Source organism: Thamnophis elegans, chromosome 13 (genome assembly GCF_009769535.1).
Source record: "Thamnophis elegans isolate rThaEle1 chromosome 13, rThaEle1.pri, whole genome shotgun sequence".
Taxonomy (NCBI): Eukaryota; Metazoa; Chordata; class Lepidosauria; order Squamata; family Colubridae; genus Thamnophis; species Thamnophis elegans.
Window position 1 is genome coordinate 4,911,239 of NC_045553.1, and position 26,397 is coordinate 4,937,635.

General features: G+C 45.1%; 1 protein-coding gene across 1 annotated transcript; it reads right to left on the reverse strand.

The window, feature by feature from the left end:
• Window positions 1-229: 229 nt before the first annotated feature.
• Window positions 230-23,388, reverse strand: SUDS3 (SDS3 homolog, SIN3A corepressor complex component). Its single transcript, XM_032230014.1, has 12 exons — window positions 23,067-23,388; window positions 22,141-22,210; window positions 20,603-20,658; window positions 19,161-19,232; window positions 18,850-18,869; window positions 17,376-17,532; window positions 15,337-15,432; window positions 13,174-13,235; window positions 10,962-10,983; window positions 9,851-9,956; window positions 2,937-3,021; window positions 230-1,235 (listed from the first exon to the last, which is right to left on the reverse strand). Exons 1-12 carry the CDS (start codon window positions 23,257-23,259, stop codon window positions 1,137-1,139), a joined length of 1,038 nt encoding a protein of 345 aa, XP_032085905.1. The 5' UTR covers window positions 23,260-23,388; the 3' UTR covers window positions 230-1,136.
• Window positions 23,389-26,397: the final 3,009 nt, after the last annotated feature.

Genomic DNA, 26,397 nt, shown 5'->3' on the forward strand with positions numbered 1-26,397 from the left:
ACCCTAACCCTTACCTTTATGTGAATCGGCTTGCTTTAATTTTATTTTAATTTATTTTTAATTTTTTTCATCGCGCTGCTGATGACATCACGTACGGGCTTTCGTCGGGCGCGCTTTAGTCTACCGCGGTTTTGTCGTGCCAGGGGAGCCAGGAAGTGAAGCCGCACGCAACCTTGCGCAGCCTTGTGACACCGGGAGAAATAAAGCCAACACTTAAACACACAAAACGGAGAGATAAAAAATATTCGGGGAGCAACGTGTCATAAAAACAGTACAAGGCTGGGAAACTCAGCCTGTGCTTTCAGTCTGCATCCAAACTCTACTCTCTTACTATTTACATTTTGGGGGAGAGGGTGGGGGTGGGGGGTGGGCTGCAGTCAGAGGAGAAGTCGACTTGCATGCACAAAGTCAAGGCCCCTCAAACGATGCGAACAAAGTTTTTTTTGAGCCAGCCTGAAAGGTGGATACAATCAGCCTCGCCGCTAAGCTGAAGAGCCTTCCTTTGCGGGGATTGGGAGGGGGGGAAACCCACCAAAAAGAAAAGCCCCCCCCGCCCCCCGTGTTTGTCCATCTTCCGAGAACGGAAAAACCACGCCAAGCTCTGAACGCAGCTTGGGCTTAAATCAAGAAAATATGTGAAACCCCTTTCCGTATAAATAACGCAAAATCCAGGGGGGCGCCAAGGCAAGTTCTGAGAATTCCCAGCTGTTTCTCGGCACGCCGATGCCTTTTTACGCGTTGCAACGCTGTCACTTTTTCCTCCTGGCGACGTTTTGCCGTCCCTCCGCTTCGCCGGAGGGTTGGCTGAGCTTCTTCCAACCTGCCGCACCAGCTTTTGTCCGCGACGGAAACCGTTTACGACAGAATGAAATAATGGGAAGACGAGGGGGAAAAAAAAACCCGGCGGTCCTTCTGAACCTTGGAGACCACGAGACGGCGAAAACAAAACTAATCAGTCCGGGCAGCGGGGCGTTCCACACGCAGCGGGTGGAGACACACTTCCAAAGAAGGGAAGAATTATGGTTTGGTTTTGGGTTTTCTTGGCCTAATCACACCTACGGGGCGCAACCACACATCTCGCAGACGGATGATTGTCCTGAATACGAGGGTCTGCCGGGGGGGAAAAAAAACGACAGTCAAGCTGCGGATCGCCGGCGGATCACAAAAGCGCCTCGCTGGAGCTGCCCAAGGTAGATTCTCATTTTGGTGCTGTCGCTGGTTTTCCTCACCCAGATCTGTCAAGAGTTGGGAGAGAGAGAGAGAGAGAGAGAGAGAAGGAGAGAAATTGTGACACTGGAGAGAGTTGTATCCGTAAACGGAGCGATTTTACAACTGGACTGGCTTGATACGCCGTTATGGCAGCCGGAGGTCCACTTGGATTCTTACCTGCAATTCCACCCACCTTGGTTAAATTACAACATAGAACAATAGGGTTGGAAGAGACCTTGGAGGTCTTCAGGTCCAACCCCCTGCGGGGGAAGGAGACCCTATAGCAGCCATGGTGGTGCTGTTGTTAGAGTGCAGTACTGCAGGCTACTTCTGCTGGCTGCCGGCTGCTTGCAGTTTGGCAATTCGGTTCTCACCAGGCTCAAGTTTGACTCAGCCTTTCCATCCTTCCAAGGTGGGTAAAACGAGGACCCAGATTGTTGGGGGGCAAGAGGCTGACTCTCTAAACCGCTAAGAGAGGGCTGCAAAGCATTGTGAAGCGGTATACAAGTCTAAGTGCGATTGCTTTGCCCTTCCTTCCTTCCTTCCTTCCTTCCTTCCTTCCTTCCTTCCTTCCTTCCTTCCTTCCCTTTCCTTTCCTTTCCTTTCCTTCCTTCCTGGCACAGGAGTTAGAATGCAGCATTGCAGGCTGATTCTGCCCTCAGCCAGGAGTTCGATTCTCACTGGCTCAACTCAGCCTTCCATCCTTCTGAGGTTGGTAAAACGAGGAACCAAATTGTTAGGGCAATATGCTGACTCTGTAAACCGCTTAGAGGCTGTAACACACTGTGAAGCGGTATATACCGTATTTTTCGGAGTATAAGACGCACCTTTTCCCCTCAAAAAGGAGGCTGGAAAATCTGGGTGCGGCTTATACACTTAATACAGAATTTTTTTGCCTCCCGAAACCCTGCCCCTTCACCAAAATGGCCGTGCATAGCTTTTAGGAAGCTTTCAGAGAGCTCCTGGGGGCTGGGGAGGGCAAAAATGAGCAAAAAATGGCCATAAATAGGCTTTAAGAGGCTTACAGAGTGCTCCCAGTGGGGTGGGCAAAAAATTATGTTTTTCAAAAAAAGGGCATGAATAGCCTTTAGGACGCTTGTAGAGTGCTTGTGGAGGTGGGCAAAAAATGGCCCATTTTTTGTGAAAATGGGCCTGTTTTTCGTCCAAAAAAAAAAGGGCATGCGTAGCCTTCAGGAGGCTTATAATGTGCTCCTGGTAGCTGGGGGGACAAAATTGAGCAAAAAACAGCCTGTTTTTCGCTCATTTCTGCCCTCCCCAGTCCCCAGGAGCTCTCTGAAAGCCTCCTAAAGACAATTTTGGTGAAGGGGGGAGTTTTGGGAGGCAAAAATTGCTGTATTCAGTGTATATAAGACGCACCCAGATTTTCAATCTTTTTTTTTTTTTGAGGGAAAAAGGCGCGTCTTATACTCCAAAAAATACGGTATATGTTTCTGATCTAGCTTTTACTGCCGTAAAAGCTAGACAAGAGTTCTGATTAAGTTTCAAAAGAAGTAGCGGTGGTAAGATCAGAAGTGTAATCTAAAGAAATAATTGCTTGATGAAAATCTCCCTTCCTGAAGGATCCTTCCCCGAAGTCCTCCAGCGGACGGTTGCCATGCAACGGAAGCAAGAACCATGCTGTTTATCGCACGCCAAAGTTATGGGGAAGGATGCTCCTGATTCGCAACTACGGGAACACCTGGACGAAAAAGGAGACGTTGTCTTACCTCGTTGGCTCCCACCGAGCTGATCACGCAACTGATTTTGGTGTTCTCTTTTGATTCCAGGTAAATAGCCTGGCTCTTGTGATACCTGGAGAGGAAAATATTTACTGATTTATCGTAGGGCCTCTTCATGTCATATTTCAGCAAAAAAAGGGAACCCGGGAGTAAAATACAAGACATAAAGAGTGCGAAATCTGAAATCTGAACAGAAAGATTGGTTTTCGAACTACATATTTAGGTTGAATCAAGTTTAATTCGAACCGGGCTGTGCTCCATATTCTATTCAATTCCATATTCTATTCTATTCATTCCATATTCTATTATATTCCATTTTCTATTCTATTTTATTGTATTCCATTCATTTTCTATTCTATTCTATTCCATATTCTATTCTATTCCATATTCTATTCTATTCCGTTCCATATTCTATTCTATTCCATTTTCTATTGTATTTTATTCTATTCCATTCATTTTCTATTCTATTCTATTCCATATTCTATTCTATTTTCTATTCTATTCCATTCATTTTCTATTCTATATTTTCTATTCCATATTCTATTCTAATTCTATTCCATATTCTATTCAATTCCATATTCTATTCAATCCCATATTCCATTCCATTCCATATTCTATTATATTCCATTTTCTATTCTATTTTATTATATTCCATTCATTTTCTATTCTATTCTATTCATATTCTATTCTATATTCTATTCTATTCCATATTCTATTCTATTCCGTTCCATATTCTATTATATTCCATTTTCTATTCTATTTTATTCTATTCCATTCATTTTCTATTCTATTCTATTCCATTCATTTTCTATTCTATTCTATTCCATTCATTTTCTATTCTGTTCCATATTCTATTATATTCCATATTCTATTATATTCCATTCCATATTCTATTCCGTTCCATATTCTATTCTATTCTAATGTATGCATATACATGTATGGTGCAAGTACACATTTATGTACGCATATAGCATGTGTATACGTGTGTTATGTATGTGTTTGGGTAGCTGTACAGTCCCTTGACAGCAGGCAACTGAATTTCATTTTTAATGCGGGCCAGTGTTCTTGCAGTAAAAAAACAACAACAATAAAATGATCTTATCTTCTTCCAATGCATCATTTTTTACCGGATCTCCTTCTCCCCAATGGGGAGGAGAGATTAAGCGTCTCAGGTAGAGCTCAGCTAAGATTAACCACCCCCTAATCGCAAGCCTAAATTGTTTGACATGCTTCCTTGTTTACGCTTCTCCACTTGGGTATCTAGGCAAGTACAGGGAACCGTTGAGTTCTCTCCCTGTTTCTTATTGCTCTTAATGGCTCAATCTCCAGCCCCACAGCGTTCAAGATGCTGTTTCTTGCGTCGTGGTTTGTGTAATTTCCCCGCCACTGTTTGTATTACTGTATTGATTGGGAACTTCACCCGCCTGCAAGAAACGTTAAAAAAAAAACCAAAAACCCTGCAAATATACGCTGGAGGGAAGAGGACAGGTAATGAGAGAAGGGGCCTGTTTTATGCTTCTCCCCAATTTCTGGCATTTAAAATGGAGTCAAGGTAAAGGTTCCCCTTGCACATATGTGCTAGTGGTTCCTGATTCTAGGGGGCGGTGCTCATCTCTGTTTCAAAGCCAAAGAGCCAGCGCTGTCCGAAGACGTCTCCATGGTCATGTGGCCGGCATGACTCAACGCCAAACGCACATGGAATACTGTTCTCTTCCCACCAAATGTGGTTCCTATTTTTCTACTTGCATTTTTTACCTGCTTTCGAACTGCTAGGTTGGCAGAAGCTGGGACAAGTCACGGGAGCTCACTCCGTTACGCGGCGCTAGGGGTTTGAACCGCTGAACTGCCAATCACCTTTCTGATCGACAAGCTCAGCGCCTTAGCCACTGTGCCACCGCGTCCCTGTTTTAAATGGAGTATACTCGTTGCTTTTTCCCCTGCCTGCCAATTTTCATGGAAATGACCGCAGGATTTACGAGAGGAAGGGAAAACCCTTTTGCTTTCTGATATGATCTGAAATGTTACGCATGGGTTTTGAACGTACGAGTGTGTCAAATCCAGCAGCTTTGATTTCTGGGAGCGACTTGTTGTTCTGACCCAGCCTTCGCAGAAGCCAAAAACAGACTCCTCGCCAAGAAAAAACCCTTTTTATTTACCTCTTGTGAATTAATCACTTTCACCAACCGAAAGTCCAGGCAAGAGTCCTGGCAAGGAGTTAACAGCAGCACCGACTTTATCAATTCCCTGCAATAATTGCCAGGTCATGAGCTCCCAGCTGAAAGGCCGCAAATTTAAGTTCCGGCAAAGCAGTCTTTGATGCACGAAACACAGTGAGCCAAAATCTTCAGAAATACGAACTGTTATCTCCTACGACCACCACTTCCCTTTCCTTCTATTTGTTCCCCAGCCAGGGAGGGGCCATTCAGCATCCATGTGTGTTTTGCTTCCCGAGTTGACTCCTTGTCCTCCACTGTCCTCCTCTCCTAAAAGCTCTATGCATTCATGCATCTGGAACAGGCCCCACCTGTTCTTCCGCCTCACTTGTCTCAGCCCCCAAAGGCAGCTGCCTCGCCAGTGGCTGGGAAATGACAGACAGCCCTGGCTCTATCTCTGCGCCCGACACTGAGCATCTGTCAGAGCCTTCCCCAGACTCCAGAACTGGCTGAAAATCCTCCCCGACAACATGATAACAACCACTCTGCTTAGCAAGGGAAATTCTCGTAAAATTGTGGCCCTAAATTGAGAACTTCCTATGTAGCTGTTACAGCCATCTTTTTGCTCTCGTGTGCAATTGTCGGAACCAAGCCGCTGCCTGTCACACCTGATTCTATAAATGAGGGTATATTTCCACTAAAAACCAGGTTTCGCTCCAACGCTTTGTGCAGATTCTGGGTTCCAGACTGAATACCACTATTATTGTAAGTCTCAATGCCATTAAAGTGCTTTAGATATTCCATTGCTAGCCATAATCATTTCTTATTTTGAGATAACGATCCTTTTACATGTTGCCTATTAAGAAAAGGGGGTGGGGGGAAGAAATATATTTTTGCAGCAGCCGGCAGATTCATTTCTTTTAAAGACATACGATAGCCGGGGAATTTTAATTTGCACGTCAAAGTTGTCCTCCTACACATGGGAGCTATTTTAAAGGTATCAACTTTCTGCCAAACTATTGCAATTAACCTTTTTAATATATATATATAATATATATATTGCAATACACATTTCTAACAGTAAAAGAGGATGGATACGCTGAGCATAGGAAAACCTGTGGAAGGAGAACAAAAGTAACCCAGAAACGTTATGCAATTAAACAAAACATTTAGCCTAAATGAAGGAAGGAAGCTAATGACAGGGAAGGAACCTTAGTGCTCTCTGAGCTTGATGGTTTTCTTGCAGACGTTTCATTACCATACTAGGTAACATCATCCGTGCTAGAAGGGAGTGGGGTTTGTGGAGAAGAGAGAGGGAGGGAAGGAAGGAAGGAAGGAAGGAAGGAGGGAGGGAAGGAAGGAAGAAAAGAAGGAAGGAAGGCAGATATATAGTTAATGGCAGGGAAGGAACCTTAGTACTCTCTGAGCTTGGTGGTTTTCTTGCAGACGTTTCATTACCATACTAGGTAACATCATCCGTGCTAGAAGGGAGTGGGGTTTGTGGAGAAGAGAGAGGGAGGGAAGGAAGGAAGGAAGGAAGGAGGGAGGGAAGGAAGGAAGAAAAGAAGGAAGGAAGGCAGATATATAGTTAATGGCAGGGAAGGAACCTTAGTACTCTCTGAGCTTGGTGGTTTTCTTGCAGACGTTTCATTACCATACTAGGTAACATCATCCGTGCTAGAAGGGAGTGGGGTTTGTGGAGAAGAGAGAGGGAGGGAGGGAAGGAAGGAAGGAATGAAGGAAGGAAGGAAGGAAGGAAGGAAGGAAGGAAGGAAGGCAGATATATAGTTAATGGCAGGGAAGGAACTTTAGTGCTCTCTGAGCTTGGTGGTTTTCTTGCAGACGTTTCATTACCATATTAGGTAACATCATCAATGCTAGAAGGGAGAGGGGTTTGTGGAGAAGAGGAGGAGGAAGAGGATGACTGTGGGGTCCTTGGTGCTCTCTGAACTTGGTTGTTTTCTTGCAGGTGTACCAAACTAGGTAACATCATGAGTGCCAGCCCAGTAGCACTGATGATGTTACCTACCGTCATTTGGGTAACAGGTCATAAAGTGAGGATTTGTAGATGGGATCTTTTTTAAAGATATGGCCATTTTTCTCAGAGAGAGGCCACTTCTGGTGGTCTCCTGCCACCTGGTGGCATAAAAAGTACATAACACCTTGATTTCCATTTCCTTCTGAACTCCATGGGGAGACTTTGGGACTACGATTCCCAGAATCCGCCTGCCAGGCTGACCTAGACAGGATAATTCCTCTTACTGCTCTCCATACTTCAGCTTCTGGCCACGCAAACCCTCCACAATTTTGACAAATAAACGTGGCTTTCCGAGCGTTCTTAAATTTTCTGCGCCAACTCAGGAAGCTCAAACTATCCAAAGAGCTGCTCTTTCTGTTCTACAGAGGAAGGATTGAGTCCCTCATCTGCACCTCCATCACTGTCTGGTTTTGGCTCTGCAACCCAACAAGGCAGATGGAGACGTCGGAGGAGAATCAGAACGGCAGAAAGAAACAAGGGCTGCCAATCTGCCTTCCATTGAGGACCTGCGCGCTGCACGGGTCAAAAAGAGGGCCGTGAAAATATCTACAGCCCCCTCACATCCTGGACACAAATTGTTCCAACTCCTACCCTCAAAACGACACTATAGAGCATTGCACACCAAGACAACGAGACACAAGTACAGTTTTTCCCTCCGAACGCCATCTCTCTGCTAAACAACTAATTCCCTCCCCACTGTCAAACTATTGACTAAGGCTGCATTATTATTACTATTAGTCTTCTCATCATTCCTATCCTCCATCTCCTCCCACTGATGACTGCAGGACTGTAACTCTGCTGCTTGTATCCTTACGATTTATATTGATATTGTTTCCTGGTTGCTTATTTGTACCCTATGACTATCATTAAGTGTTGTACCTTATGATTATTGACGAATGCATCTTTTATGTACGCTGAGAGCATCTGCACCAAAGACAAATTCCTTGCGTGTCCAATCACACTTGGCCCATAAAGAATTCAATTCTATTCTATTCCTTATTTTGCTCTATTCTATTTATGTTGATATTGTTTCCTGTTGCTTATTTGCAATCTATGACTATCATTAGTTGTACCTTATGATTCTTGACGAATGTATCTTGTCTTTCTATGAACACTGAGAGCATCTGCACCAAAGAGAAATCCCTTGCGTGTACCATCACGCTTGGCCAATAAAGAATTGTATTCTGCTCCGTTCCGTTCCACTCCACTCTATTTATATTTATATTCTATGCATATTGATATTGATTGTTTCCTGATTGCTTACTTGTACCCTATGACTATCATTAAGTGTTGCACCTTATGATTTGTGACGAACGCATCTTGTCTTTTTAGGTACACTGAGAGCATCTGCACCGAAGACAAATTCCTTGTGTGTCCACAAGGCCGATATAAAATTGAATTCTAAAATTGAGTCTCTCACCTGCACCTCCATCACTGTCTGGTTTGGTTCTGCAACCCAACAAGACAGACAAGAAATTTCAGAGGAGGATTAGAACTGCAGAAAGAAACAATTACTGCCAACTTGCCTTCCATCGAGGACCTGCGCACTGCACGAGTCAGAAAGAGGGCCAGGAAAATATTTACAGACTCCCTCACATCCTGGACATCAATTGTTTCAACTCCTACCCTCAAAATGACGCTATAAAGCACTGCACACCAGAACCACTTAACACAAGAACAGTTTTTTCCCGAACGCCATCACTCTGCTAAACAAATAATTCCCTCACCACTGTCAAACTATTTACTAAATCTGCATTGCTATTACTATTAGTCTTCTCATCGTTCCTATCACCCACCTCCTCCGACTTAGGACTGTAACTCTGTTGCTTGTATCCTTACGATTTATATAGATTGTTTCCTAGTATGATTTGATTGCTTATTTGTATCCTATGACTATCATTAAGAGTTGCACCTTATGATTCATGACAAATATATCTTTTCTTTTATGTACACTAAGAGCATATGCACCAAAGACAAATTCCTTGTGGGTCCAATCATGCTTAGCCAATAAAGAATTGAATTCTGTTCTGTTCTGTTCTGTTCTATTCTATTCTATTCTATTCTTCTCTACTCTATTTCTATTGATATTTTTTCCTGTTTGCTTATTTGTATCCTATGACTATCATTAAGAGTTGCACCTTATGATTCATGACAAATATATCTTTTCTTTTATGTACACTAAGAGCATATGCACCAAAGACAAATTCCTTGTGGGTCCAATCATGCTTAGCCAATAAAGAATTGAATTCTGTTCTGTTCTATTCTATTCTATTCTTCTCTACTCTATTTCTATTGATATTTTTTCCTGTTTGCTTATTTGTATCCTATGACTATCATTAAGAGTTGCACCTTATGATTCATGACAAATATATCTTTTCTTTTATGTACACTAAGAGCATCTGCACCAAAGGCAAATTCCTTGGGTGCCCAATCATACTTAGCCAATAAAGAATTCAATTCAGTTCTATTCTATTCCTTATTTTGCTCTATTCTATTTCTATTGATATTTTTTCCTGATTGCTTATTTGTATCCTATGACTATCATTAAGAGTTGCACCTTATGATTCATGACGAACGCATCTTGCCTTTTTATGTACAGTGAGAGCATCTGCACCAAAGACAAATCCCTTGCGGGTCCACAAGGCCGATATAAAACTGAATTCTATTCCATTCCATTGTTAAAAGCCCCTCGTTCTACCCGTGCCCCTTACCATCGTTTATCGTAGTAAAGCTTCCCGTCTTCTATCCGTGCCTCAAATCGCTGGGCGGGGGATTCTGCAGGCGTCGTTGGAAGATGCTCGGGCGAGGAAGGGGATGCTGGAATAGGAAGAGGGAGAGGCGATAAGCATCGGTTTAAAAATCTACGAAAGTTCTCTGTCACCTGGGTCATGGTTGTCCCAAAGGTGGTTTTTTTTTTTTTTTTTTGCAAGCGGCAACTGGAACTTTTGAAGACGTTTCGCTTCTCATCCAAGAAGCTTCTTCATCTCTGACTGGATGGTGGGGAATGGAAGGATTTATAGTCCTTGCAGACAGCTGGTCATTTGCATCCCTTTTAGAGGATCGTTGAGGCCGCTTGGAGTTTTTCTGTGTCCTACAGCAACTATTTGCACTACTCAGGTGACCCTGAGGACTTCAGATAAATCCTCCAAGTGGCCTCAATGACTCATATATGTGCTAGTCGTTCCCAACTCTAGGGGGGCGGTGCTCATCTCAGTTTCATAGCCGAAGAGCCAGCGCTGTCCGAAGACGTCTCCGTGGTCATGTGGCAGGCATGTCTAAACACCGAAGGCACATGGAACGCTGTTCCCTTCCCACCAAAGGTGGTTCCTATTTTTCTACTTGCATTTTTTACGTGCTTCCGAACTGCTAGGTTGGCAGAAGCTGAGACAAGTAACGGGAGCTCACTCCGTTATGCGGTGCTAGGGATTCGAACCGCCGAACTGACGACTTTTCTGGTCGACAAGCTCAGCGTCTTGAGCCACTGTGTCCCTCAAATGTTTTCCTTTAATGATAGCTAAGTTCTTATTGCCACCGGAGCCAAAAACTAAACAAACCGATAATGGCTTCCCATTGAGACACTCTATTAAGCCTTCTAGAAATTTACCAGGCATTCAGTTCCAAACATGTAACCAGGCCCAGGCGCCAGGGTTTCGAACCGCCGAACTTCCTGATCAACAAGCTCAGCATCTTAGCCACCGAGCCACCACGTCCCCTTCCATATGGCAAGGAGGGTACTAATATGCAGTCTTTCCCTCCGTTCCAACCCAAAACAGGCAAAATAACTAATTAAATTAAAACAATGCCCCTGGTCATATTACTCACCTGGTCTTTTAGGCGATTTAAGCTAAAAAATGAAAAAGAAAGAGGAAAAAAAGTTGAAGGAATAGTCACAAAAGACGGCCAAAAATTGGGGGAAATTCATTTTTAGCCGTTAAGTTTTCAGTTACATGAAGCGGGACCAGCTAAGGCTGCGATCCAGATGTGCTGGACTCCAAATCCCATCATTTCCTTGGGCATCATAGCTACAGGCCACATTGACTGGGAGGATTTTACTGGAAGAGAGTCCCAGATCGCAGCTAAAGCTCTGAATTAAGTCAAATCCACATTGAAATGAATATCAAAATATTCTTCGATTAACTCTCTACAAGGGAGCCCCATGACTGACAACCGTCTCTTTAGTTTGAAGTTATGACGGCACTGAGAAGAGAGACTGATAAAACAGTCCTTGCACTTGTGACTTGTAGCAGTGTCCCTGCTCCAGAATGCAGCCACGCGAGCGATATTGGGTGTACCAAGGTACACTCACATCACACCTATCCTCCGCGAGCTGCACTGGCTTCCTATTGGTCTCCGGGCGCAATTCAAGGTGCTGGTCATTACCTTTAAAGCCCTACATGGCCTAGGACCCGGATATCTGCGAGACCGTCTTCTGCCACATACTTCCCAACGACCGATAAGATCGTACAGGGTGGGTCTTCTCCGGGTGCCATCAGCCAATGTCGGCTGGCAACCACCCGGGGGAGGGCCTTCTCTGTAGCCGCTCCGACCCTCTGGAATAAACTGCCCCCCCCCCCGAGATCCGGACCCTACCCACTCTCATGGCCTTCCGAAAGGCTCATAAGACCTGGCTATTCCGGCAGGCTCCGTGCTGTTGAACTCATGATTGAGTTCCAGCCCTGATTAGATTGGGTGTATGTTGTGGTCTTTTTAATCTATGTTTCTGTGTTTTTTAACTTTCTATTTTTTAAAATGTATTGTTGTAAGCCGCCCGGAGTCCTTCGGGATTGGGCGGCCTATAAATTCATTAAACATCAACATCATGCTGTCATGGCAACCATCACACGTTTACAACGAGCGTAGTGTCCCAGTGTCACACTTTTGCTGGCTTTGAACCCATCCGATTTTTCCCTTATACTTTTACAATAGAAGAGAAAAATCTATGGAGATTCTCAATCCCCAAGATCACGATTGTCCCAAGGGTGCTTTTTTTTTCAAAAGGAAAATGGATTTAAAAAAAAAAAATCCGCTTCTGATCCAAGAAGCTTCTTCGGTCTGGAGAACTGAGGAAGCTTCTTGGATGAGAAGCGAAATGTTTTCAAAGGAAAAAAAAAACCATTTGCCTTTTGGAAAAAAACACCTTTGGGACAACGGAAAAGAATATTTGTAACTCGGGGTTGAACTGTGGAGCCCTCTGTGCTCTCTGAGCTTGGTGGTTTTCTTTCAGACGTTTCACCAACCTACAAGGCAACATCATCAGTGCGAGAAGGGAATGGGGTTTGCAGGGAGGAGGAGGAGGAGGACTGTGGGGCCCTTGGTGATCTCTGAGCTTGGTTATTTTCTTGCAGACATTTCATGACCCAATTAGGTAACATCATCAGGGCTAGAAGCGAGATGGGAGGAGGAGGGATAAAAAGAGGAAGAGGGGGAAAAGAGGAGGAAGAGAACTGTGGGGTTCTTGGTGCTCTCCTTGCAGGCGTTTAATGACCCAGCTAGGTAACATCATCAATGCTACTGTTTTTAACTTTTTGCCATGTTTGGATGTGATGGTTTGCAATGCTGAATAATATGGAACAGGGGTGTCAAACTCAAGTGGGGGGGGGGTTGGATCTGGCCCGCGGGGGGGGGGGGGCACCCTGGAAACAGCAAAGAACCGGCCCGTGGCACCAATGCCAACGAAAACAGAGCCTGTGAGGGGAGCCCGTTTTCACTGGCTGAGCACTTGGGCCTCCACAGGTGCCCCCAACACGAGTGAAGCCGAGGTCAAACCCTGGCCCTCCAAGATCAAAGACACCCCGGATGCAGCCCTCATTGAAATCGAGTTTGACACCCCTGATACAGAAAATAAAGAGGAAGGGTCTCCCCATCGACACCTGACCTTCGGAAGACACTCGTGAAACCGGTTCTTCCTAATAAAAAAAAAAATACTCGCTCAAAACCAGAGGAAAATAAAATGGGGGGGGTGGTTAGACAGAAAACTAAGGGTGGTTTTTATCTCCCCCCTCCCCACTTTGCTGCTTCCCCTAGCTGCACGTACCTTATTGAGTGTCCTCAAATCTTCCATTATCTGCTCATCTGTTAGGAGATAATTGAGCTGCGGTAATTCCACATTAAGGGCCATCCAAAAACACTCGTGGGCCTGCTGAGGGCAGGGATGGCAAACCTTTTCCCCCTCGCGTGCCCACCCCCATAATTTAATGCCCCCCTCCCACGCTGTGCTCCCTGAGAATGCGGATGTGACACCCACCTCCACCCCCTTGTTACCCTGTGCATGCACACATGGCTTTCTAGGAGCCTGGGGAGGGCAAAAATGGCCTTCCCCACCCCCTTGGGAGGCCAGAAATGGCTCATTTTCTGACTTCTGGTAGGCCCAGGAGGTCTGTCTTTCGCCCTCCCCAGGCTTTAAAGCAGGGGTAGTCAACCTTTTTATACCTACCGCCCACTTTTGTATCTCTGTTAGTAGTAAAATTTTCTAACCGCCCACCAGTGCACAGTAATGGTGATTTTATAAAGTAGAGAAGTAACTTTACTTTATAAAATTTATAAAGCAGAGTTACAGCAAACCCCTACCGCCCACCTTGAAAGCTGGAACACCCACTAGTGGGCGGTAGGGACCAGGTTGATTACCACTGGAGGTTTTCTAGGAGCCCAGGGAGGGCGAGAAACGGCCCAACACGCAAACTGGAAGTTTGGGAACAGACTTTCGGCTTGACCGTTAGGCCGTTTTTCCTCCCTCCAGAAGCTTCAGGAGGCTGAAAAACGCCCCAGTGCACAAACCAGAAGTATGTTCCTGAAAAAAAGGCCAAAAATCATGCCCAAAAAATCAGCAGGCACATGCGCGCTGGAGCTGACAGGGCAACGCCTTATATAAATGTACAGTAGCAGAGTTGGAAGGGACCTTGGAAGTCTTCTAGTCCAACCCCCTGCCTAGGCAGGAAACCGTTTCAGACAAATGTCTATCCAACATCTTCTTAAAGACTTCCAGTGTTGGGGCATTCACAACTTCTGGAGGCAAGTTATTCCACTGGTTAATTGTTCTCACTGTCAGGAATTTTCTCCCTAATTCTAAGTTGTTTATTCCCTTGATTACAATACAATACAATACAATAGCAGAGTTGAAAGGGACCTTGGAGGTCTTCTAGTCCAACCCCCTGCCTAGGCAGGAAACCGTTTCAGACAAATGGCTATCCAGCATCTTCCAGTTTTGGGGCATTCACAACTTCTCGAGGCAAGCTATGTGCTTTGTGGCATGCGTGCCATAGGCTCACCGTCAGGGGTTAGGCCTTGCCAAAACAACCCAACAGTGCCCTCTCGTTTTTTCATGACATACCGAGAGGTGTGCTGGAGTTTGCTTTTAGCCAACGTGGATTAAATACGAAGGAACATCCTGTTTTTTTGGTGGGGAAATAGGGGGAGGAGGTGGGAACACGGATCTTTATAACCCTGGAGGTGTTTCCCCGATTTGAGGCCATCTTAAAAAGTCAGCTGATGGGATGTAAATGAAACAGAAAAGAGAATGGATGGTAAATTTGACAACGGCAGCTAGATTACTGATGGCTTAATACTGTGGATGGAATTGGAACATTCAAAGAAACTAGGGATATAATGGAATTTGGAGTATGGCAACAAATGATAAAACAATGGAAATTAAACTTTAAAAAAAGGGATGATCAAAGCAATTAGAATGAAACATGGGGGCTTTTTATAAAATCAGTGTTGGAGGAAGGCAAAGGGAATAAACCTACTCAAGAATATAGGCTGTTTTGGAGGGGATAAGGGCACCATTGGGATATATTGTGTATTATTTTAGTTGTTAGAGAAGAAGAAATGTAAGTTTGGGGGGGAAAAACAGTGTTTCTGGTGTGTGTGTGTGTTTGTACTGTAATATTAGTTTTTCCCCCCTCTTTTTTCTTTCTTTTTTCTTTGTATAGATGTCTATGCTTGCATTATTAGCATTTTAAAGAAAAAGAAAAAAAATTTTTTTAAAAAAAAGTCAGCTGACTCTGGAAAAAGAGCTTGGAAAGGCATTCACGGGGTTTTCTGGCAAGGGCTGAAGCAGGGGTATCTAACCTTGCCAACTTTTAAGACTGTTTTCAATGCCTCTGTGACTTTGAACAGCCGTTTTAAAGGAATCGCTGTAATTGGAGGACCAGCCTACACTGTTTTTTTAAGGGCAGGGTTTCATACGCAGAAAGGATATCTGGAGCTGGTTTCCTCCTTTTGTCGGGAATGGGCACCGGGTCGTTGGGCCTCCTCCGCAGCTTCCTAGTCATGATTGGCTTCACTTCCATGGAATCTGAAGGGAGCAACAAAGCAATTGGATTGTAAGGCCCACAAATTTCTTTTAAAGGCACCTGAGTACTGAGGCATTAAAAAAACACCTATTTCTTTCCTCCCCATTCTCCCCCCGCCCCCGATTATTCTGACTGAGGCTTCCCAAGAGCCTGAAGCAAAAACCCCTTTTATTAATTTATTGCGAATTCCTCTCATTCACATCCAGCAAAGTCTTTCGAGGGAGGATTTATGGTCACAGACCTTATCTGGCTTGGAGAGCTGCCAGGCCAATCTCTGCAGAACTTGGCAAGGAGTCTCGGAGAGTCACAAGGCAATGAAGCAAACTAATTTTCTCCTGCAAACTCCCCTCCCCTTTTGCCCCCCTTTTATTTCCTCTGGGAGGGGCCATTCATCGTCCACCTGTGGCCTTACTTCCAAGTCGACCCCTGTTCTTTAGCTCTTTCCTTTGTCAGGCAACTCTTCGCAGGCGCACACTGGGAACAGGCTCCACCTGTTCTTCTGCCTCACTGATGTCTGACTCCGAAGGCAGCTGATAACTGGCATACGGTCATGGCCCCCCCTCTGCCTCCGACACAGACCCCTCCTCAGAGCCTTCCCCAGACTCCAGGACTGGCCCATCTTTCTCCCCAATTCTCCTCCCTGTCCGAATCTGCCACCAGCTCTGCTGGCAGGCCACAACCCACATATTTTTTCACAGCTCTAGAATGTAGAATCAAACTCTATTATCCCAACTCTGTTGTTCAATCTCACTGAATCTCCAAACCAGTTTGGATTTCTGCTGTGGCCTCTCCAGCAGCCGAATCAGAGGTGGTGTGGGAGTCGGGATGAGCATCAGGGCAACCTGAGATCTCCGAGGGGGAAGAGGGAATGGGGCTGTGGGTCAGCCCTCCGATGGAGAGAGACAGTCCCCAGGTATGGACGTGGCTGATCAGGAAGAGGAGGAACAGCTGGGTGCAGTGCCGGACACAAGGATGCACAGACGGCAGAGGAGAGGAGAGCAGTGGAAATCTATGGGCCGGTCCACGGGACAGAAGAGCCACCCACTGCTAGCAAAGCCCCACTCTAACTCTGGGGATAAAAGGCAGGGAGATGAATAGGTGTGACATCTTCCGGACGGATGGACGTTAGCCTAGGATGAGATAATTTTTTTGCCAGTGCTGCCGGCACTCCTAATAAAAGGAATCTTTTGAGTTCATGCCAGAGGGCTTGTGGTGTTTGGGGAGCTGGATCAGAACAGGTCCATAAACATTGCATCGAATCTGTGTATTGAGTCAGGTGCACCCAAAGCGCTCTAATGGGGCTACCCTTGAAAAGCGTTCGGAGACTACAGCTAGTCCACAATGCAGCCGCGTGAGCGATATTGGGTGTACCGATACACACCCATATTACACCTGTCCTTCGCGAGCTGCACTGGCTGCCAATTGGTCTCCGGACGCAATTCAAGGTGTTGGTCATTACCTTTAAAGCCCTACATGGCTTAGGACCAGCCTATCTGCGAGACCGCCTACTGCCACACACCTCCCAACGGCCGATAAGATCCCACAGGATGGGCCTCCTTCGGATACCGTCAGCCGGACAGTGTCGGGTGGCAGGCCCCCGGAGGAGAGCCTTCTCTGTGGCTGCTCCGACCCTGTGGAATCAGCTACCTCCAGAGGTCCGGACCTTACCCACTCTCATGGCCTTCAGGAAAGCCATTAAAACCTGGCTGTTCCGGCAGGCATGGGGCTGTTGACTTTAGTATTAAGATCCAGCCCCGATTAGAACGTATGTGTGTTGTGAATTTTAAATTATTATTTTTTTATTTTGCCTTTCTTCTTTTTTCTTCTTTGTTGTAAGCCGCCCAGAGTCCTCCGGGATTGGGCGGCCTATAAATTTAATAAATGAAATGAAATGAAAGCAGTTTGTCTCAAAGGAAACTTGGAAAGGTTTTAGTCTCTGCCTTACCTCCTGTCAGTTCCATGGTGAGCTTCTCGCTCTCAATCATCTTCTTCTTCTCTTCCAACTCCGCGATCAAGCTCTCCTTCAGCTCGATCTTTTTATCCTCAAACTCCTTCACAGCTGCTTTTTTCTCTTTGATGTAGTTTCGTTCCACCTGCTCGGTCTAATCCACACCCAAAAGAAAAGGAGAGCATTTTCAAGGTAAGGCGAAATGCAGGTTGCTTTTCATTGAGCATTCGGTTGAAGAACAACAATTTATTATTACAGACCAGCGACCAGAGCAAATAAAAGCACTCAGTATATATACACTGAAAACTTCGAGTGTAAAATAATAAATAACAACTAAAATCTATAATAAAATCCAGTGTCAATTATACATGGTCTGACTGTAAGATAGTTGCAATCCCCAAACTGTGTGGCCCGTTGCAGATTCAACGCTAAAAGATAAGTGACTAAGCAGTGCAAAAGGTTTGCCTCAATTGTTATATAACATTGTGTAGTTTGTGTGGCAAGCAACCAGAGGAAATGGCAGGGACCAGCTGTGCATGCGTTTAAATATTTTCGGGGAGGGCTTATTTTGGCGCATGTAATTGGTGCATGCCAATTACCTCCAATAGACCTATTAGATCCCACAGAGTAGGCCTCCTCCGAATTCCATCTACCGACCAATGTCACCTGGCTACCACCCGGAGGAGGGCCTTCTCTGTGGCTGCTCCGGCCCTCTGGAACGAACTCCCCGTGGAGATTCGGACCCTCACCACCCTTCAGGCCTTCCGCAAAGCCCTTAAAACCTGGCTGTTCCGACAGGCCTGGGGCTGACGAGTTCCCATCCCCGCTCAAACTGTGTGGCTGTTGATTGTTTTTAAATTCTTTCTGTAGTTGTTTGTTGTGTTGTTTCTTTTCCCTTGTCTGTATTTCCCTCCCTTTGATTTGTGAGCCGCCCTGAGTCCCTCCAGGAATAGGGCGGCATATAAATGCAATAAATTCAATTCAATTCAATGTGCTCAAAAGCCCGATTGGGCTTCTTAGAGCCGAGGTGGCGCAGTGGTTAAATGCAGCACTGCAGGCTACTTCAGCTGACTGCAGTTCTGCAGTTCGGCTGTTCAAATCTCACCAGCTCAGGGTTGACTCAGCCTTCCATCCTTCCGAAGTGGGTAAAATGAGGACCCGGATTGTTGTTGGGGGCAATATGCTGACTCTGTAAACCGCTCAGAGAGGGCTGAAAGCCCTATGAAGCGGTATATAAGTCTAACTGCTATTGCTATTGCTATTATCCAGGGAGGTCTTATTTTCAGGGAAACAGGATAGTTGCGTATATACTAGACTATTTTTTTAACGAGATTGGCTAAAATCAAATCAACAGGAAATTTGTTTACATTTTGGTGAATCTGTGCAAATCTGTCCAGGCTGGAAGCCAACGCAGTAAACAGAAACAATCCTGAAATCCTGACACAAAATAGTTTTTGTGAGATATACTTACTTCCAACTGAAGAAAAAGCTCTGGAAGGAAACAGACATGACAATTATTAGAGGGAAGATACAAGTATATTTAATTTTAGTAGAATAATGGGAGGAGTTGTTCTGAGTTTGTGGATGATAAAAGAGGAGTGAGTTTTAAGGTCTTTAATGCTAATGCGGCAAGCGAGCTTCGAATATACTTCTCTCTGAACTAAATCCCCCCCCCCAAAAAAAGTACACAATTTACACACGCACAAATGCACGGACACGCATTTGTTTATTAACCATTTACACAATTTTGATTTTGAATGTGAGGATGAATTTGCTGCTCACCTGCATTGCGAATCCTCTCTTTGTATTGCTGATCCAGCTTCTTCATTCTTTTCTGATATTCTTGTAAGGTACCTTATGGAATGAGGAGTCGCGCCATGAGAAATTGCAACCGTGCACCTCCCCAAAAACCCAACCCAAATAACCCTTCCCTCTTTTCTCAATGTCTTACTATATGCGCAGTTATCTGGGAATCACTGCCAGATTTGAAATACTGCCATCGATATACTCGGGAAGGGAATTATATTGATAGTTTAGCAAAAACTTCTGCATTCCCTCAAGGTTCTGAATCTCCTACCTCTAACACTTGACACACTCATGTTAGCGGGAGATAGTAGGTACTGAAATTAACAGAATAACAAAGAGTTGGAAGGAACCTTGGAGATCTTGTAATTCAACCCCTCAGAGCCTTCCCCAGACTACAGGACTGGCCCATGTTCCTCCCCAACCTCCTCACTGTCCGAATCTGCTGCCAGCTCTCCTGGCCACTGGTGGGCCTCAACAATTGCTTCTCTCCTTGATTACATTCCATTGACTGCCTTCTGGCACTTTGGGGGGATAGGTCGACCCCTTCTTCTTTGGGGCAGCCCCCTCAGATATTGGACTAATGGCTATCATTCACCCCTAGTTGTATGTTTTCCTATAACAATAGCAATAGCAGTTAGACTTATATACCGCTTCATAGGGCTTTCAGCCCTGTCTAAGAGCCAAGGTGGTACAGTGGTTAAATGCAGCACTGCAGGCTACTTCAGCTGACTGTAGTTCTGCAGTTCGGCTGTTCAAATCTCACCGGCTCAGGGTTGACTCAGCCTTCCATCCTTCCGAGGTGGGTAAACTGAGGACCCGGATTGTTGTTGGGGGCAATATGCTGACTCTGTAAACCGCTTAGAGAGGGCTGAAAGCCCTATGAAGCGGTATATAAGTCTAACTGCTATTGCTACTGCTATTGCTAAGCAGTTTACAGAGTCAGCACATTGCCCCCAACAATCCGGGTCCTCATTTTACCCACTTCGGAAGGATGGAAGGCTGAGTCAACCCTGAGCCGGTGAGATTTGAACGGCCGAACTAGCAGTCAGCTGAAGTAGCCTGCAGTGCTGCACTCTAACCACTGCGCCACCTTGGCTCTTCTATGTCTGAGCATTCAGCATTCATTTGGCTTTCCATTGGGAATTGATGTTAAAGTTATCGGGCAGATTTTGGGCGTATGCCAGTGTGTGCTTCCTAGATTTGAGCCTTCCGGCTGATAAATAAGATAGGTCAGCATGCACCGGTAGGGATGAGTTGAATAGTTGCAGAAACCATTTTTCGGGACTAACAAACCTTCTTGTTAGCATAAAGGAAGGTTTTTCACCCCTGCAGGATTTGCAAGAGAGCAGATCCAAGAACTTGACATTCCAGTGTAGGCAAACTCACAAAACTAAACGATACCACAGTTGGCAATTTACCTTCCTGTAGCTGCTGCAGCTGCCTTTTTAGTGACGCCAATTTATCCTGGTACATCCTGAAAAGAGAACAGGTTTTAATGTTGCATGCTGCTCAGAGTTACGTGGCAGTGGGATGGGTGACAAGCAAATTTAACAACAAGAACAACAACAAACAAGCAACATGAGAAAGAACTGGAGAAGACAACAAGATACAAAGAATAGCAAATAGAAATAGAATGACTGTGTAGCAAAAGAAAGAAAAGGTGGTACCCATAGTGATAAGATGCTTTGGGTGCAGTCCCAAAACAACTGAAACATTACTGTTATTGTCACTTTTTTCTGTGAATACACTGGGCCAGGTTAAAAAATGAAATTATGATGCTCACGCTCAAAAGAAAAATCGATATATAACCATAGACATACACGCACACACATATACATATGGGATACATGTATATGCATATCTACATCTCTCTCATTCTTTCTTTCTTTCTTTCTCTCTCTCTCTCTCTCTATGTGTATGCATATATATGTGCATGTATAGATAATAGATAGATAATAGATAAATAGATAATAGATAGATGATAGATAATAGATAGATAATAGATAATAGATAGATAAGATAGATGATAGATAATAGATAGATAATAGATAATAGATAGATAAGATAGATAATAGATAATAGATAGATAATAGATAGATAATAGATAATAGCTAGATGATAAATAGATAGATAATAGATAGATAATAGATAATAGCTAGATGATAAATAGATAGATAATAAATAGATAGATAATAGATAGATAATAGATAGATAATAGATAATAGATAGATAATAAATAGATAGATAATAGATAGATGATAGATAACAGATAGATAATAGATGATAGATAGATAATAGATAGATGATAGATAATAGACAATAGATAGATAATAGATGATAAATAGATAATAGATAGATAATAGATAATAGATAGATGATAAATAGATAGATAATAAATAGATAGATAATAGATAGATAATAGATAATAGATAAATAGATAATAGATAGATAATAAATAGATAGATAATAGATAGATGATAGATAACAGATAGATAATAGATAGATAGATAGATAATAGATAGATGATAGATAATAGATAGATAATAGATAAATAGTGAGCGGTGTAGGTAGATGTATATAGTAGATAAACATACACACACACACACACAGAGGGAGGATGGTGTGCGTATAATTATTGTATTTTATTCCAATCTCATTTTAAACTGTTTTTATCGGATATTAGTAATAATTTGTGTTTGGAACTCTGCACTTTGATATGGCCCATGGGCTAATCAGTAAACTAATTATGTACCTACACCCACACACACACGCAGAGTGTATGTATATGTGTGGGCATGTATGTGTGTGGTTATATATTTATACTTATACACGCAGACAGAGTGTGTGGTTATATATTTATACTTATATTTATAGACACACAAGCAGGTGTATGTGGAGCGGGAGGAGAGTAAGGAGGGCGAGAAGCTAGATGGTTCAAAGCTGCCACAATACTCACTGCTCCTTCATCTCTACGTAATCTTCCTCATCGTGTTTCGCCAGATCGGTTTCACTGGCATCTTCCGTATCTAAGCAACAGCATCATGTCAGAAAACATCAAATAAAAACCTTTTCAGCTCCAGAAAGTTTCCCCAGGGTGACCCTGCAGGGCCAAAGTTGCTAACTGGCCTTTTAAAAAGTTCTAGAGATGCTAGACCTCAGCATGGGTGAGTCTTAAAAGTGGCAGAGATGGGTACCGTGATCCACCACCCAGAGTCCCCATGGTAGGGAAACAGAAATGGGTGTTGTGGTCCAGAACCAGCCACTACCCCAACTATACGAGACACAGAGAGAGAGTTATGGGTGCTGTAGTTCATCCCAGGCAGTCCCCATTGTCGGCAGAGCATGATGGGCATTGGGGTCCAGCACCTGCCCCCTACCTCCAAAGCGATGGTTAGTGTGGTCCAACTACCCCAGTGAGGGAATTATGAGTGCTGGAGTTCATCCCCTATATAGTCTCCATTGTCGGCAGAGCATGGTGGGCATTGGGGTCCACCTGTCTCCTACCTCCAAAGTGATGGTTAGTGTGGTCCAACTACCACAGTGAGGGAATTATGGGTGCTGGAGTTCATCCCATAGTCTCCATTGTCAGCAGAGCATGATGGGCATTGGGGTCCAGCACCTGCCTCCTACCTCCAAAGCGATGGTTAGTGTGGTCCAACTACTCCAGTGAGGGAATTATGGGTGCTGACCTTCCATTGTCGGCAGAGCATGATGGGCGTTGGGGTCTAGCACCACCCAAAGGGATGGGTATGGTAGTCCATCCCCCCCACACACACGGAAAGCGACGGTCTAGCGCCCCTCCCGTCCTCCACGGCCGGCGGGGAGTGATGGGTGTTGGAGTCCTGCCTTCCACCAGCCCCCAGACAGGTCGGCCGGGCTCACCCTCATCTGAATCCCGAGCGCGTCCGCTGCGCTCGCCGTCCTCCTCCTCGGCGGGGCTCTCCAGCTCCTCCTCCTCATAGCTCTCGGCGGCGGCGGCGGCGGCTGCTCCGGCTCCCGGGGCCAGCGTGGAAGGCGGCGGTGGCAGCGGAGGCCCCGGGGGCAGCGCGGGAGAAACCAGGGCGGCGGCGCTCATGGCCCGCGAAGACGGACGAGGCTCGTCCTTCCTTCCTCCGTCCGACCCTCCGTCCGGCGGCGCCGGTCCCTCCTCAGACGAGCGCCCTCAGAAGCGCTCTCCTTTCTTCTGCGCAGGCGCGCCAGCCGCTTCCGGGACCGCGGGGCGTTTCTTGGCCTCGTCTGGCCCTTAGCTCTTTCCGTAGACGCCTGGGCGGGGCGTCGGCCCCCAGGACGGGGTGATGGACTCATTCTGTAGAGGTGTACGCGAATCGCCTTCTTCCAGGCTCCGTGATATCCATGTACATATATACATCCGAACTACAGTGTTGTTTCCCTATGTTATATAATATATATAATTTCGCTTTATTTATTTATTTATTTATTTATTTTTATGTAGTATATATTGGAGGTGGTGACCCTTTGACAGCTGTATGCAACGAAATTTCATTTTAAAGTGTGCCGATTAATGTGCATTTATGTGACAATAAAATTATTATTCTATTCTATTTCATTCCATTCTATATTCTCTTCTCTTCTCTATTCTATTCTATTCCATCTTCTCTTCTCTATTCATTCTGTATTCTATTCTATTCTTTTCTATTCCACCCTCTCTTCCCTATTCATTCTGTATTCTATTCTATTCTTTTCTATTCCACCCTCTCTTCCCTATTCATTCTGCATTCTATTCTATTCCATCTTCTCTTCTCTTCTGTTTTCTATTCTATTCTATTCTAATTTATTCATTTATTCTGCCATGGTTATGTTGTGTGTATTCGAGATGGTGACCCTTTGACAGCTGTTTGCAACGAAATTTCATTTTAAAGTATCTCTATTATCTCTCTATTATCTTATCTTATTCTATCTATCTATCTATCTATCTATCTATCTATCTATCTATCCATCCATCATCTAACTATCCTCTCTATTATCTTTCCTATCCATCCATCCATCCATCCATCATCTCTATCACCTCTCTAGATCTTATCTTTCTATCTATCTATCTATCTATCTATCTATCTATCTATCTATCTATCATCTCTCTAGAATCTTATCTATCTATCTATCATCTATCTATCATCTATCTATCATCTCTCTAGAATCTTATCTATCTATCTATCATCTATCTATCATCTCTCTAGAATCTTATCTATCTATCTATCTATCTATCATCTATCTATCTATCATCTCTCTAGAATCCTATCTATCTATCTATCTATCTATCTATCTATCTATCTATCTATCTATCTATCTATCTATCTATCGCCAAAATTCTCCAGCCAGCAAGCTTTAAGATGCATGGACTTCATTTCCCATAATTCATAGCTCATAGAACATCATAGAATGTAGAACTGTTCGTAGAGAGAGGCTTCACTAACTCGCACCTAGAATCTTTGCAATGTGCGCTTTCAGAGATCAGAGGGAAATATTCCCACAGGGGCAGCAAATCCTGATTACAGGATCCTGTGCAGGAGTTGAAGGAAGTGGGGGGGGGGAGCTCCCCGCTTATAAAGAAAATCAGTCCGTGCAAACGGGGGGGGGGGGGGAAGCCTTCCAGCTCCAACGGTCCTTGGAGGAAGCAGACTACCTAGACCCCTTCCAGTCAGGCTTCAGACCCGGCTACAGCACAGAAACCGCTTTGGTCGCATTGATGGATGATCTCTGGAGAGCCAGAGATGAAGGACATTCCTCCATCCTGGTCCTCCTTGACCTCTCAGCGGCTTTCGATACCGTCGACCATGGTATCCTTCTGCGACGACTGCGGGAGGTGGGAGTGGGAGGCACCGTGCTACGGTGGTTCTCCTCCTACCTCTCGGACAGGTCGCAGTCGGTGTTAGTGGGGGGGCAGAGATCGTCCCCTAGGCCCCTAAATTATGGGGTGCCTCAGGGTTCGGTCTTATCCCCCCTACTATTTAACATATACATGAAACCGCTGGGCGAGATCATCCGCAGGCACGGGATTAGATACCATCAATATGCGGACGATACTCAATTGTATCTGTCCGCCCCGTGCCAACTCAATGAAGCGGTAGATGTGATGAGCCGGGGTCTTGAGGCCGTTATGGGCTGGATGAGGGCTAACAAGCTTGTGCTCAACCCAGAAAAGACCGAGTGGCTGTTGTGTTTCCCTCCCAAAGATCTGACTAGTATACCATCACTCAGGCTGGGGGGTCAAATTGTATACCCCTCAGAGAGGGTTCGCAACTTGGGAATCCTCCTGGATCCGCAGCTGTCATTTGACCACCACCTAACGGCTGTGACCAGGGGGGCATTCGCCCAGGTTCGCCTGGTGCGCCAGTTGCGACCCTACCTGAATCGGGAGGCGCTCACAACAGTCACTCGGGCCCTAGTGATCTCCAGGCTGGAATACTGCAATGTGCTCTACATGGGGCTGCCCTTGAAGAGCATCCGGCGACTTCAGCTAGTGCAGAACGCAGCCGCGCGAGTGATTGCGGGTGTACCTCGATTCACCCGCATAACACCTATCCTCCGCGAGCTGCGCTGGCTACCTGTCGATCTCCGGATGCGCTTCAAGGTGCTATTAATCACCCATAAAGCCCTACATGGCAGTGGATCTGGATACTTGAGAGACCGCCTTCTGCCAATTACCTCCCTGCGACCAATAAGATCACATAGATTAGGCCTCCTCCGTATTCCATCGGCCAGCCAGTGTCGGCTGGCAACCACAAGGAGGAGGGCCTTCTCAGCAGTAGCCCCGGCCCTTTGGAACGAGCTCCCTGTGGAGATTCGTACCCTCTCCACCGTCCAAGCCTTCCGCACAGCCCTGAAGAACTGGCTCGCCCGTCAGGCCTGGGGATAAGGATAATTGCCCCTCCCGAATGTTGTATGGATGTTGCCTACTATTTTTAGTATATGTCTCTATTTTGTTGTCTGTATCCCCCCTTCCTAGTTTTATGTGAGCCGCCCTGAGTCCCCTCAGGGAAAAGGGCGGCCTACAAATTCTAATAATAAATAATAATAATAAATAATAAAGGTAAAGGGGAAAAAGAGGGGAAAGGAAAGGCGAGGTTGGTAAGAACCCCTGCAATAATACCTTCCGTATGCGAGAGGCTGGGGAATTTAATCCGTGGGTCCTCCGAATAGGACGTGGGGGGATGCTCATGATTCAGACCCTCCCAGATGGGAATCAGGGGCGCTC